Source organism: Salmo salar, chromosome 10, assembly GCF_965601325.2.
Source record: "Salmo salar chromosome 10, fSalSal1, whole genome shotgun sequence".
NCBI lineage: Eukaryota > Metazoa > Chordata > Actinopteri > Salmoniformes > Salmonidae > Salmo > Salmo salar.
The window spans coordinates 109373463-109386369 of NC_138300.1; the positions used below are offsets into that span (position 1 = coordinate 109373463).

At 42.4% G+C, this 12907-nt stretch overlaps 1 protein-coding gene across 1 annotated transcript in view; it reads right to left on the reverse strand.

Annotated features, from left to right (window-relative positions):
• Window positions 1-12907, reverse strand: part of LOC106561484 (spondin-1) — a 106053-nt gene that overhangs the window by 33604 nt on the left and 59542 nt on the right. The window contains exons 8-11 of the mRNA XM_014125483.3: window positions 10650-10851; window positions 7796-7936; window positions 7310-7385; window positions 6551-6733 (exon numbers count right to left, since the gene is read on the reverse strand). Coding sequence (XP_013980958.3) covers window positions 6551-6733; window positions 7310-7385; window positions 7796-7936; window positions 10650-10851 — 602 coding nt within the window. The remainder of the gene's footprint in view (window positions 1-6550; window positions 6734-7309; window positions 7386-7795; window positions 7937-10649; window positions 10852-12907) is intronic.

Genomic DNA, 12907 nt, shown 5'->3' on the forward strand with positions numbered 1-12907 from the left:
GGTTCAGTCTGGTTTAACCAGGCTAGCAAAGACGAGCACGGTCATTGACAAGTCATACAAACATCACTACTAGCTGACACCTCTGAATTCCACCGCCCTTCATCTGGTAACAAGTAACACACCCAACATAAATGATTTACTCTGCTCTCTTCAATTATCTGGGAACAGAGTTTGTAAATAGATTTGTTTTCAGAGAGGATGGATGAACTTTCGGGAACTTTAACATGGATTTCTCTCTCGTCTGGTCCATCCCACTGCCTGGCTGCAGATTGGGAGCAGCGGTGAGTGTAGCTTAATAAAGCAGAACTAAGTGAATCATTAATAAGAGCTGTAAACAAATGTGGCCCCAATGAGGCCCCCAGGGGCCCTGGCCAGCATCAGGAATATCAATCAACTACGGGCTGTTGACGGAGCGATAAATTAAAACAAAGGAGTAACGTGCAGGAGGAAAAGCTTGCAATGCCAGTATTATTAATCAATAGTATGCAGTAGAGCGAAACGATAGCCTTGAACAATTCAAACCCACTCATCAAGCTCTGACAAAGCTGAGATTTGGGGCCCCGAGAGAGATTAATGGAGGTAGGAGAGAGAAAGATAGTAGGAAGAAGGGGCAAAGGAGAAAGAGAGAGAGAGACACCTCTGCATGACTGATCATGTGACATTAAGAAGAGTGGTCCTAATTGACAACTTTGATGAGAATTGGACAAAGGAGTCAGATACTTCCTGATAGAGAAAGTTAATGCCAATCTGACTGAATAGAACAGCTTTCAGACCTCCCTTGTTTACTGGAGGAAGAAGTGTTTGTTGAAAATCATATGTCTTTTGATCTCTACCCGGTTACGGCAGTTGATGAGACTCCAAAGTCCCAGCTTTGCTTCTTGTGTTTGAATGCCAAGGACAAAACAGTGTTAATTATGCATCTTCGGTAGCACGTAAACCGTGAAAGGGAAAACAATGCCAACACCATATAGGTCGTTATCAATAATACGGTGCAGAGCGTTCGATTTGACTGCTGGGGGGTTTGGAGACCCCCAGCTCCACTGAAACCATTGACAACTTCGTGCCGTTTTCAAGGGATTGTTAAATAAATGTTTTAACTATTTGGTTTCAATATCATAATATCTTGAAGAGCATAGTCATCATCAGAGTTATACAGCAAGTAACTGCATGCTTTTCATGATCAGTAAACATCAATTGATCATGTAATTTCAGATACGTGAGGGTAGCCTATCCATTTGGCATGTAGCTAGCTATGTGTCATTTAGCTTGCTTCATCAGAGATTAGGCTTTTGGAAAGAGCTTGACATTGGCAAGTCCTCATCCTGGTAAAGTTATCAGTTGGAATACTGTCATTACCACTAGATGGCAAGCAAATCAAACAATATTTGTATATAGCCATCTAGTTAATCCCCTGAAAGTTAGCTTGTTAACTAGCCATATTGACCTGATCTGTTATTAGCTAGTTAGTCAATTTGACGTGATCCATCAATCAATGTAACCATGTCTGTTAGCAGCAATCATGATTAAACACTCTTAAAAACAATGTTGAAAAGGGGATGTTAACTAACTTTTCTAGGTAGGCTTACATTGGTTGGAGAAAAAAGTACATTAGGTCAATTTACCACTAGCCTATATGTTTAGCCAACTGTTCTACCGGTAGCTTGCAATGTAAGCATTATCATCTAACAGTTCATCCGCAAATGTGTCCTCCATGCTGCTTGACAGGCTGAGCCCAGAAAGGATGGGAAATCAACCTAAACCACTCATTCTTGTCAGGTATAGTTCACTTTGATTTCATATCACTCAAATATCCAATTATTGGTGGCCAATATTTAGAGATATCGTGAGGCTAAAAATGACATGATCAACATATTTTTACTGATCATGAAAAGCATGCAGGTACCTGCTGTATAACTCTGCTAAATGTGCACAATTTGTTTGCATGGAATAATCTGACATTTGTAATTATGATCTATGCTCTTCAAGAGGTGATGATATTACAACCAAATAATTAACGTTTATTTAACAATCCCTTGAAAACGGCGCACACAGTTGTAAATAGTTTTAGCAGAGCAGGGGTCTCCTTGCCCACCAGCAGGCTAATTGAACACTCTGCACCTTATTGTGATGTTTTATTGATAAAGACCTATTTCCTTTTGCTTCGCTAAGAAGTTGGAGGAGGAGCACGACACCATCTCAACCCTAATTCCTGTTCTCATGAACACGGGACCTCTCCCATGTTAGGTCTTAGTTCAATCTGATTGCACATGGATATGTGAGGGTAAGAAACAATGTCACCACGGATAAAACTACGATAATAAACTACGATAATCAATCATTTCAATAAGCATTTTTCTACGGCTGGCCATGATTTCCACCTTGCTACCCCTACCCCGGCCAACATCTCAGCACCCCCTGCAGCAACTTGCCCAATACCTATGCTATCAAACCTCCAAACGAGGCCTCCAACTGCTTTTAAATGCAAGTAAAACTAAGTGCATGCTCTTCAACCGATTGCTGCCCGCACCCTCCCGCCCAACTAGCATCACTACTCTGGACGGTTCTGACTTAGAATATGTGGACAACTACAAATACCTAGGTGTCTGGTTAGACTGTACTTCTAACTTTAAGCATCAGCTGTCAGAGCAGCTTACCTGTACACAGCCAATCTGTAAATAGCACACCCAACTACCTCATCCGCATATTGTTACTTATCCTCTTTTGCACCCCAGTATCTCTATTCTCTACTTGCACATCATCATCTGCACATCTGGCTAAATTGTAATTATTTCACCTCCATGGCCTATTTATTGCCTTACCTCCCTACTCTTCTACATTTGCAGACACTCTACATAGGTTTTTCTATTGTGTTATTGACTATGTTTGTTTATGTGTAACTCTGTGTTGTTGTTTTGTCGCACTGCTTTGCTTTATCTTCGCCAGGTTGCAGTTGTAAATGAGAACTTGTTCTCAACTGGCCTACCTGGTTAAATAAAGGTGAAATAAAATAAATATGCTGATACAGTGAGGGGAAAAAGTATTTGATCCCCTGCTGATTTTGTACATTTGCCCACTGACAAAGAAATGATCAGTCTATAATTTTAATGGTAGGTTTATTTGAACAGTAAGAGACAAAATAACAACAAATAAATCCAGAAAAACGCATGTCAAAAATGTTATAAATTGATTTGCATTTTAATGAGGGAATTAAGTATTTGACCCCCTCTCAATCAGAAAGATTTCTGGCTCCCAGGTGTCTTTTATACAGGTAATGAGCTGAGATTAGGAGCACACTCTTAAAGGGAGTGCTCCTAATCTCAGTTTGTTACCTGTATAAAAGACACCTGTCCACAGAAGCAATCAATCAATCAGATTCCAAACTCTCCACCATAGCCAAGACCAAAGAGCTCTCCAAGGATGTCAGGGACAAGATTGTAGACCTACACAAGGCTGGAATGGGCTACAAGACCATCGCCAAGCAGCTTGGTGAGAAGGTGACAACAGTTTGTGCGATTATCCGCAAATGGAAGAAACACAAAAGAACTGTCAATATCCCTCGGCCTGGGGCTCCATGCAAGATCTCACCTCGTGGAGTTGCAATGATCATGAGAAGGGTGAGGAATCAGCCCAGAACTACACGGGAGGATCTTGTCAATGATCTCAAGGCAGCTGGGACCATAGTCACCAAGAAAACAATTGGTAACACACTACGCCGTGAAGGACTGAAATCCTGCAGCGCCCGCAAGCTCCCCCTGCTCAAGAAAGCATATATACATGCCCGTCTGAAGTTTTCCAATGAACATCTGAATGATTCAGAGGACAACTGGGTGAAAGTGTTGTGGTCAGATGAGACCAAAATGGAGCTCTTTGGCATCAACTCAACTCGTCGTGTTTGGAGGAGGAGGAATGCTGCCTATGACCCCAAGAACACCATCCCCACAGTCAACCATGGAGGTGGAAACATTATGCTTTGGGGGTGTTTTTCTGCTAAGGGGACAGGACAACTTCACCGCATCAAAGGGACGATGGATGGGGCCATGTACCGTCAAATCTTGGGTGAGAACCTCCTTCCCTCTGCCAGGGCATTGAAAATGGGTCATGGATGGGTATTCCAGCATGACAATGACCCAAAACACACGGCCAAGGCAACAAAGCAGTGGCTCAAGAAGAAGCACTTTAAGGTCCTGGAGTGGCCTAGCCAGTCTCCAGACCTTAATCCCATAGAAAATCTGTGGAGGGAGCTGAATGTTCGAGTTGCCAAACGTCAGCCTCAAAACCTTAATGACTTAGAGAAGATCTGCAAAGAGGAGTGGGACAAAATCCCTCCTGAGATGTGTGCAAACCTGGTGGCCAACTACAAGAAACGTCTGACCTCTGATTGTCAACAGAGTGCTAAGAACCTTGGCGTGACCCTGGACAACACCCTGTCGTTCTCCACTAACATCAAGGCGGTGACCCGATCCTGTAGGTTCATGCTCTAGAACATTCGCAGAGTACGACCCTGCCTCACACAGGAAGCGGCGCAGGTCCTAATCCAGGCACTTGTCATCTCCCGTCTGGATTACTGCAACTCGTTGTTGGCTGGGCTCCCTGCCTGTGCCATTAAACCCCTACAACTCATCCAGAACACCGCAGCCCGTCTGGTGTTCAACCTTCCTAAGTTCTCTCACGTCACCCCGCTCCTCCGCTCTCTCCACTGGCTTCCAGTTGAAGCTCGCATCCGCTACAAGACCATGGTGCTTGCCTACGGAGCTGTGAGGGGAACGGCACCTCCGTACCTTCAGGCTCTGATCAGGCCCTACACCCAAACAAGGGCACTGCGTTCATCCACCTCATTTCTTTGTCAGTGGGCAAACGTACAAAATCAGCAGGGGATCAAATACTTTTTTCCCTCACTGTGTGTCTTTTTTCAATATGACATGTACATGATTTCACAGGGATTACCAGCTCAGCCTGCAGAGCAGCAGATGAACACACAAGCCTTTAGCCACCAACCAATTTTTTATGCTTCTTTACTACTTGCTTTGTTTTAAACAGTAAACTGTTTACACCAGGGATGGGAAACATTGATTGGGGTGGGGGCCACAATAAATCTGAACTCGTCATGAGGGGCTGCAGCAGCTCGCAGGTTTGCGTACCCACATCCATACACACACAGGTCTGTAGAGCTCCGAGACAGGATTGTGTCGAAGCACAGATCTGGGGAATGGTACGAAAAAAATTCTGCAGAATTGAAGGTCCCCAAGAACACAGTGGCCTCCATCATTCTTAAATGGAAGAAGTTTGGAACCACCAAGACTCTTCCTAGAGCTGGCAGCCCGGCCAAACTGAGAAATCGGGGGAGAAGGGCCTTGGTCAGGGAGGTGACCAAAAACCTGATGGTCACTCTGACAGAGCTCTTGAGTTCCTCTGTGGAGATCCTTCCAGAAGAACAACAATCTCTGCAGCACTACACCAATCAGGCCTTTATGGTAGAGTGGCCAGACGGAAGCCACTCCTCAGTAAAAGGCACATGACAGCCTGCTTGGACTTTGCCAAAAGGTACTTAAAGACTATCAGACCATGAGAAACAAGATTCTCTGGTCTGATGAAACCAAGATTGAACTATTTCGCCTGAATGCCAAGAGTCACTTATGGAGGAAATCTGGCACCACCGCTACGGTGAAGCATGGTGAAGGCAGCATCAGGCTGTGGGGATGTTTTTCAGCGGCAGGGACTGGGAGACTAGTCAGGATCGAGGCAAAGATGAATGGAGCAAAGTACAGAGAGATCCTTGATTAAAACCCACTCCAGAGAGCTCAGGACCTCAAGTCTCTGAATGTCCTTGAGTGGCCCAGCCAGAGCCTGGACTTCAACCTGATCAAACATCTCTGGAGAGACCTGAAAATAACTGTGCCGCAATGCTCCCCATCCAACCTGACAGAGCTTGAGAGGATCTGCAGAGAAGAATGGGAGAAACTCCCCAAATACAGGTGTGCCAAGCTTGTTGCGTCATACCCAAGAAGACTCGAGGCTGTAATCGCTGCCAAAGGTGCTTCAACAAAGTACTGAGTAAAGGGTCTGAATACTTATGTAAAAAAAATCTACGAATATTTTTGCTTTGTCATTATGGGGTATTGTGTGTAGGCGTAGATAAAAAATATATTTCCTGCAATTCTACACATTTTGCCATGGGGCAGAGATTTTTTTTGCAGTTTTACAGCTAATTTCCTGCAATTATAACTATTTGCCATGTTAATATGATATGAGTGAGAGTGATGAACAAAATCAATGAGGGCCCCCTGGAGGCCAGGGCCCCAGGGAAGATGCCCTGCGTGCCCAGTCGGTATTTGGCCATGTTTACAACATTAGATGGCTGGCTAGACTAACTTACCAATCTAAAAGTTGTTAGCTGACATGGCTAATTGAGTGACTGTCAGTGACTCACATAACAACAGAAAAACTGCTGATGCACAACCAAATTTCTAAATTGCACCTTGTGTATTTTACTATACTAACTCTCAACAGTAGAGTTAGAGACCCCGACTGTGACACTGTCCTTAGTCCTCACCCTCCTCGCTGCAGCCAGGCCCCATGCAGGGCTTGAAGTCCTGGGTATGAGGGCAGGGCACACTGAGATCCAGCTGGGCCTTCAGCATCCTCTGTCTCATCCTCCGGCCCTTGTCACAGTTGGCTGAGCTGCAGGCTGACCACGGAGACCAGTTGGAGTAGATGCACGTCTCTGGAGTGTCGTCTGGACGGAGAAATTGGGTGACAATAACTGCATTGGTTAAATGTCACTATTTTGGCATATTCTAATGAGACCATGTTGGTGAGAAGGGGGGAATTCATATGGACGGTTCATGTATGTAACCCTATATTTTCACTGGTTTAGAATGTGTTGGTGCTGTATAGGTAAGCACTAATTGCCTATAAAAGTCAATGCAAGTTCATACAGTTCATCTCCTGCTCTAACCACAGTGTATAATTACTGTACAATACCCACAGTACGTGTATTGTAATGTACTGGAGACGGTCCTGTTCGGAAACAGACAGTGTCGTGCTCAACAGAATGAGGGTAGAGAGAACAAATAATTTGGTTGAGGTTCAAAGGTAGTGTTGGAATGTAATTGCAAGGTGTGGTTAGAAACATAAACCCCATCAGGTTCATTTCTGCTGCTTGGCCGTGTTCATGCTTTTCAGCAGACAGACATCTGGAGGTTTAAACAGGCTGCCAGGCAAAGCAGACTTAATTAAAGACTTCAGCAGATACAGTGTGTGGCTTTTAAATTGAACATCCCAAATTGGTTGAGATAAAGCGATTACTCACCTTCCTCCTTCTCCTCCTGGCCAATATCGGCCACGATATCATCCACCGTGTCCGGGACAATATTGCACTGCTCTCCCTGTGGGCAAGAAACATGATTCAACATCACAAACACTGATAAAATGTTACATTTACCATCTAATATCATATATTCTCATTGGAGACAAGGGTATTTATTTTCTGGGCAATCTTCAGTAAAATGGAGTTTAGGTAAATATGACATCTGGTTTTTGGATTAAAAGAGATTTTTTTTTTTTTTTTTCAGTTGTCAGGAGACAACCACACTGTCAATTTTATCTGTGTTTTTCAAAGACTTGCTATGATCACTATGGCAATATACTGTCTATTCAAAGAGCTATGTATCCAAAGCAACATTACATGTATAGCGACTGTGTGGAGAGTTATGTTGCATGAACATTCACATCTCTTCAGAGAGAGGGAGCAGACACAGACAGAGCGCTGAATGAATGAGGCATATGCTATAGTTACCTTTCGGGCTATCCTCTCCACCACTACCCGGGCCAAGGCTGTGATAGGGCCTCCCTCTGTGTCATAGAAGGGGCTCTGGGGGTGGTCCAGGCTGGTCAGGGACCGGATCCTCTCCTGAGGTATTGTGGGCTTGTTAGGAGACTGGAATGGTAAAGGTACAGGGTGGAGTATGAGTGATACAATATGGGCATAGGGCCAGGAGTAACTGTAACACAGGGTAATATAGGTCCATGGAAGGGAGTTAGTACAACAGTACTAACAGTAATACTAATAGGAGTTAATATGGGCACAGGGTTGACAGTAACTGAAACACAGGGTAGTATGGGAACAGGGCTGGTACAGTAATAACTAACACAGGCTAGTATGCGGACACCAGTGGAGGCTCCTCAGAGGAGTAAGGGGAGGACCATCCTCCTCAGTGAATTTCATAAAAATAAAATAGTGGAACATTAAAAAGTTATAATTTTTGATTAAACTATACAAAATATATTAATGTCACCAAATAATTTATTAAAACACACTGTTTTGCAATGAAGATAGCAGCACTCTGTAGGGTAGCACTATGGTGTAGCTGGAGGACAGCTAGCTTCTGTCCTCTGGGTAAATTGACTTCATTTCAAAACCTAGGAGGCTCATGGTTCTCACCCCCTTCGATAGACTTACACAGTAATTATGACGACTTCCGGAGGACATCCTCCAACCTATCAGAGCTCTTGCAGCATGAACTGACATGCTGTCTACCCAATCAAAGGATCAGAGAATTAATTTAGTACTGAAAGCATAAGTTACAGCTAGCTACCACTGCAGTGCATAAAATGTGGTGAGTAGTTGACACAAAGAAAGAGAAAGGCAATAGTTGAACAGTTTTTAACAAATTAATTTCTTCCAAAATTAAGGAGAAGTAAGAGCGAGAGAGAGAGAGAGCTAGCTATATTTCATAGTACCGGTATATATTTTTTTCACTTTCACTTACTAGTGTCAAATGCAGGCAGCCTACTCAAACAGAGAGGGATGCTATGTTAGCTAGCTGGCTATGGCTATCCAACACTAGAACTCTTCCAAGTCAAGGTAAGCTGTGGCTTTATTAATTTTTGCCAATGTAGCCAGCCGGTGTAACTGCTAAACTGATTGCTGCTGACTACACTGTTCTGCATGATTGTAAGAGGTTTACTAAGGCCTTAGTTCTAGTAGCTATGCCTATGTTGACTATGACGTGACAACGTTGTAGGCTGTGTGTAGCAGTTAGCAGTCATGATATGAAGGTTTGGATTTTTCGCCTGGTCACAAACCACTGATGTGTTCTGCACTGAAGTCCACAAGCGAAGGGAAAAGGTAAACACATAGATTGATGCGAGAAGGATTTATATATTAAACGAGCTGTTTGTACGTGTCTGCTATGAAAGTTAACTGTGTTTGCATGTGATCATGGGTGTATTCATTGCACTGATTCTGTTGAAAAACATTTCTTAAACGGAGGCAAACGGAACGAAACTGGAACAAATTTACCTGAATTTGTCGAATAGAAACTCTCATTTGCAACTGTTGGACTAACGATTACACCCTAGATCAGCTAGATGCAGGCAAGAGTGTGCGTCCCTGTCTGTCACCTTGATTACTCAAAATTCTCTCAACCTGTGCACCTACATTGTACATTTTCATTCATAGGCTCGATTGTAGCACCATCATGATGGGTACGGGGAAAATTTGAGTATCATCTATTATCTAAAACCTATTGATGTTACATTGAGTTGGGTGAATGAAATATGAATGACAGTCATCCAAAATGCTGTAATAGGAATAAGGCCATGCTCATTAATTTTATTTAATCATCCTCCCTCATCTTAATTGGCACAGATCGCCACTGGGGCACAGGGCTGGTAGTAACTGTAACGCAGGGTAGTGTGGGCACAGGGAGGGGCGCTAGTGAAACAGTGTGGGCACGGGGCTGAGGGAGAGCGAGCACCTCATCATGTTCAGCTGCCATCTGTTAGGGGACTCAGTGTTTGATCTCAATATGCATAATTGATCAACTGTGTAATATTTATTTTATGAGTGATTTATGTTTATGTTTCCTGCTTTGTAAATCACCTTTCATGATTCTGTTCCAAAACAGTTACTTCAGGGAAGAGAAAACTACAAAAGCCATTTCTACTTTAACTCCAGGGAATCTAGTTTTACTTTTTAGATGTATTCATTGGTACTGCAGCCAACAGTAGCCAAAAACTAAATTACTAAATCACATATGGAGTAGATTAATGTATTCGTCATCTGCTTTCTTTGCAAAGAAAACATTAAATGCTATTTACAGATTGTGGATTTACGTATGATATGCTATGTGTGGGTCTATATTGAAGTCTGGTTTTATCTTCAGTGTCTTTTCTGGCCTATAGATGGCAGTGTCTTTCCATTTCGTTCCCCAGTGTCTTAAAACCAGCATAAAATGTCATTATAAGTTCCAGGGCAGGATTTGTTGTTATTTACAGCGTAGAGACAACTAGTCTGTGAGGCAGCCTCTTGGGTAAATAGACACGCCTCAATAAAATGACTACAGAGTGAATGTGCTGCTTTATGTTAGCAGTAGGTTTTTTCGCTGAATCTGTTTTGTGCATTTTTCAGCCCAGGTTGGGTAATTTGTATATTCATGAGCCATAAACTAAAAAGAAAAAAGAAAAGCTCCTGCACTATTAATGAAAGTAGATCAAAAGCTTTCATTCCAGATTCATGGAAAAATAAAGGGGCCTGGTTTTGAAAGTCAGAAAGGCAGAGGTATTTTACTAGTTAACTGAACCAGACCAAGAAACCAGAGCCATTTATTAAATATTGACCCCTTGTCTGGGGGGCCCAGGACCCTCACTTCATAGGTGACTCCACTGTCAGTGCCTGCGTCCCAGGGGATGAGGTCTTGGTCCAGCCTCTGGATCCAGCCACACTCCTTGGTGCAGAGATCCTCCGCAGACAGCCCCACGTTCCAGTCAGGGCTGGGCCCCAGCATGCTCAGAAAGGACATGAGGTGACGGGTACGGTCCACTGAGAACTCAGCCGAGGGAGCTGCCCGCCTGGAAAGACAAACAGATATACAGACATGTACCGTATGCTCCCCAATGTGCAGATTGATCTTATTGATCAACATAGCTCCATGAGACAGCCAGCTCCATGAGACAGCCAGCTCCATGAGACAGCCAGCTCCATGAGACATCCAGCTCCATAAGTGGCAAGCTCTACAAGTACAGTATGAGATAAATATGTATACATTAGTATTGATCGAGAGGGTTGACAATATTGGCAATGTTAACAACTGGTGAAGGCTAATACAATATACAATTGTGGTGTTTATGTAGATGCAGCGCATACCGCACCAATTATGTGCTTTAAGTGTTTCTCGGTACTGGTATTCCCTGTATATAGCCTTGTTATTGTTATGTCATTTTATTGTGTTACTTTTTATTGAAAAAATTACGTTAAATATTTTCTTAACTCTTACTTGAACAGCATTGTTGGTTAGGGGCTTGTAGGTAACTAATTCACAGTAAGATCTACACCTGTTGTATTCGGCGCATGTGACGAATGAAATTTGATTTGATTTTGATTTGAAATAAGCTTTGTACAGTGCCATGAAAAAGTATTTGCCCCCTTTCTGATTTTCTCTATTTTTGCATATTTTTGATACTGAATGTTATCAGATCTTCAACCAAAACCTAATATTAGATAAAGGGAACCTGAGTTTACAAATAACAAAAAAATATATACTTATTTTATTTAGAAAATTAACAAAGTTATGCCACACCCAATTGCCCTGTGTGAAAAAGTAATACTTTAACTGGTTGTGCAACCATTAGCTGTCGTGCAACCATTAGCTGCAACCAAATGCTTCCTGTAGTTGTTCATCAGTCTCTCACATCGCTGTGGAGGAATTTTGGCCCATTCGTCCAAAAAGTTGACTGAAGTTTGCCAAAAAGCACCTAGATGATCATCAAGACTCTCGGAAGAATGTTCTCTGGACAGATGAGTCAAAAGTATAACTTTTTGGACGACATGGGTCCCATTATGCCTGGTGAAAACCAAACACTGCATTCCACAGTAAGAACCTTATACCAACAGTCAAGCATGGTGGTGGTAGTGTGATGGTTTGGGGATGCTTCAAGACCTGGACAACTTGCCTTAATAGATGGAACCATGAATTCTGCTCCGTATCAGAGAATTCTACAGGAGAATGTCAGGCCTCCGTCTGTGAGCTGAAGCTGAAGCACAGCTGGGTCATGCAGCAAGACAATGATCCAAAACACACAATCATGTCTACATGAAAATGGCAACAACAAAAAAAAACAGGGGAATTGGGTGTTTGCATAACTTTGTTTATGAAATAAGTATATCATGTTTGTGTTATTTGTTCACTAAGATTCCCTTTATCTAAAATTAAGTTTTGCTTAAAGATCTGATAACATTCAGTATCAAAAATATGCAAAAATAGAGAAAATGAACAAGGGGGCAAATACTTTTTCAAAACGCTGTCTATTCATAAAGTTTAGTTCGATAAATATTCAAAATTAACACACACTATCTTAAGTCCAAACAAAGAAGTATAACACATTTCTGTCATAACCACTCAACATATTAATAAATAATAACTTGTTTATATTTAGAACTCATTAGAGGGAATAATGTTGTATCATAGACAGCAGAAGGCATTCGAGAAGTGTTAATGAGACAGATGTTATGTTGGAGATGTTGTTAAGGCTGGAGGATGTGTGTGGAGGCTAAAGAAAGATATTATGATTCCGTCCCAAATAGCACCCTATTCCCTATATAGTGCACTACTTTTCACCAGACCCTATAAGCCCAGGTCAAAGGTAGTGCACAAATTGGTAACAGGGTGCAATTTGGGACTCTATTTATGTGTTAATTGCCACTACACTAACACTAAGAGGAGAAGAACATCCAGTAACATCTCAATAGTTACTGAAAGAAGCGTGAAGAGATCAAAAAAATGAGAAGGAGAAATATTATATAATTAAGTGATTAACAACAAAACTCTTTACATGAGCTGAAAAGAAAAGTCCCAGATACGCACAAAAAGCTTTACATCCTTGTTAGTGAGCGTTTGTTCTTTGCCAA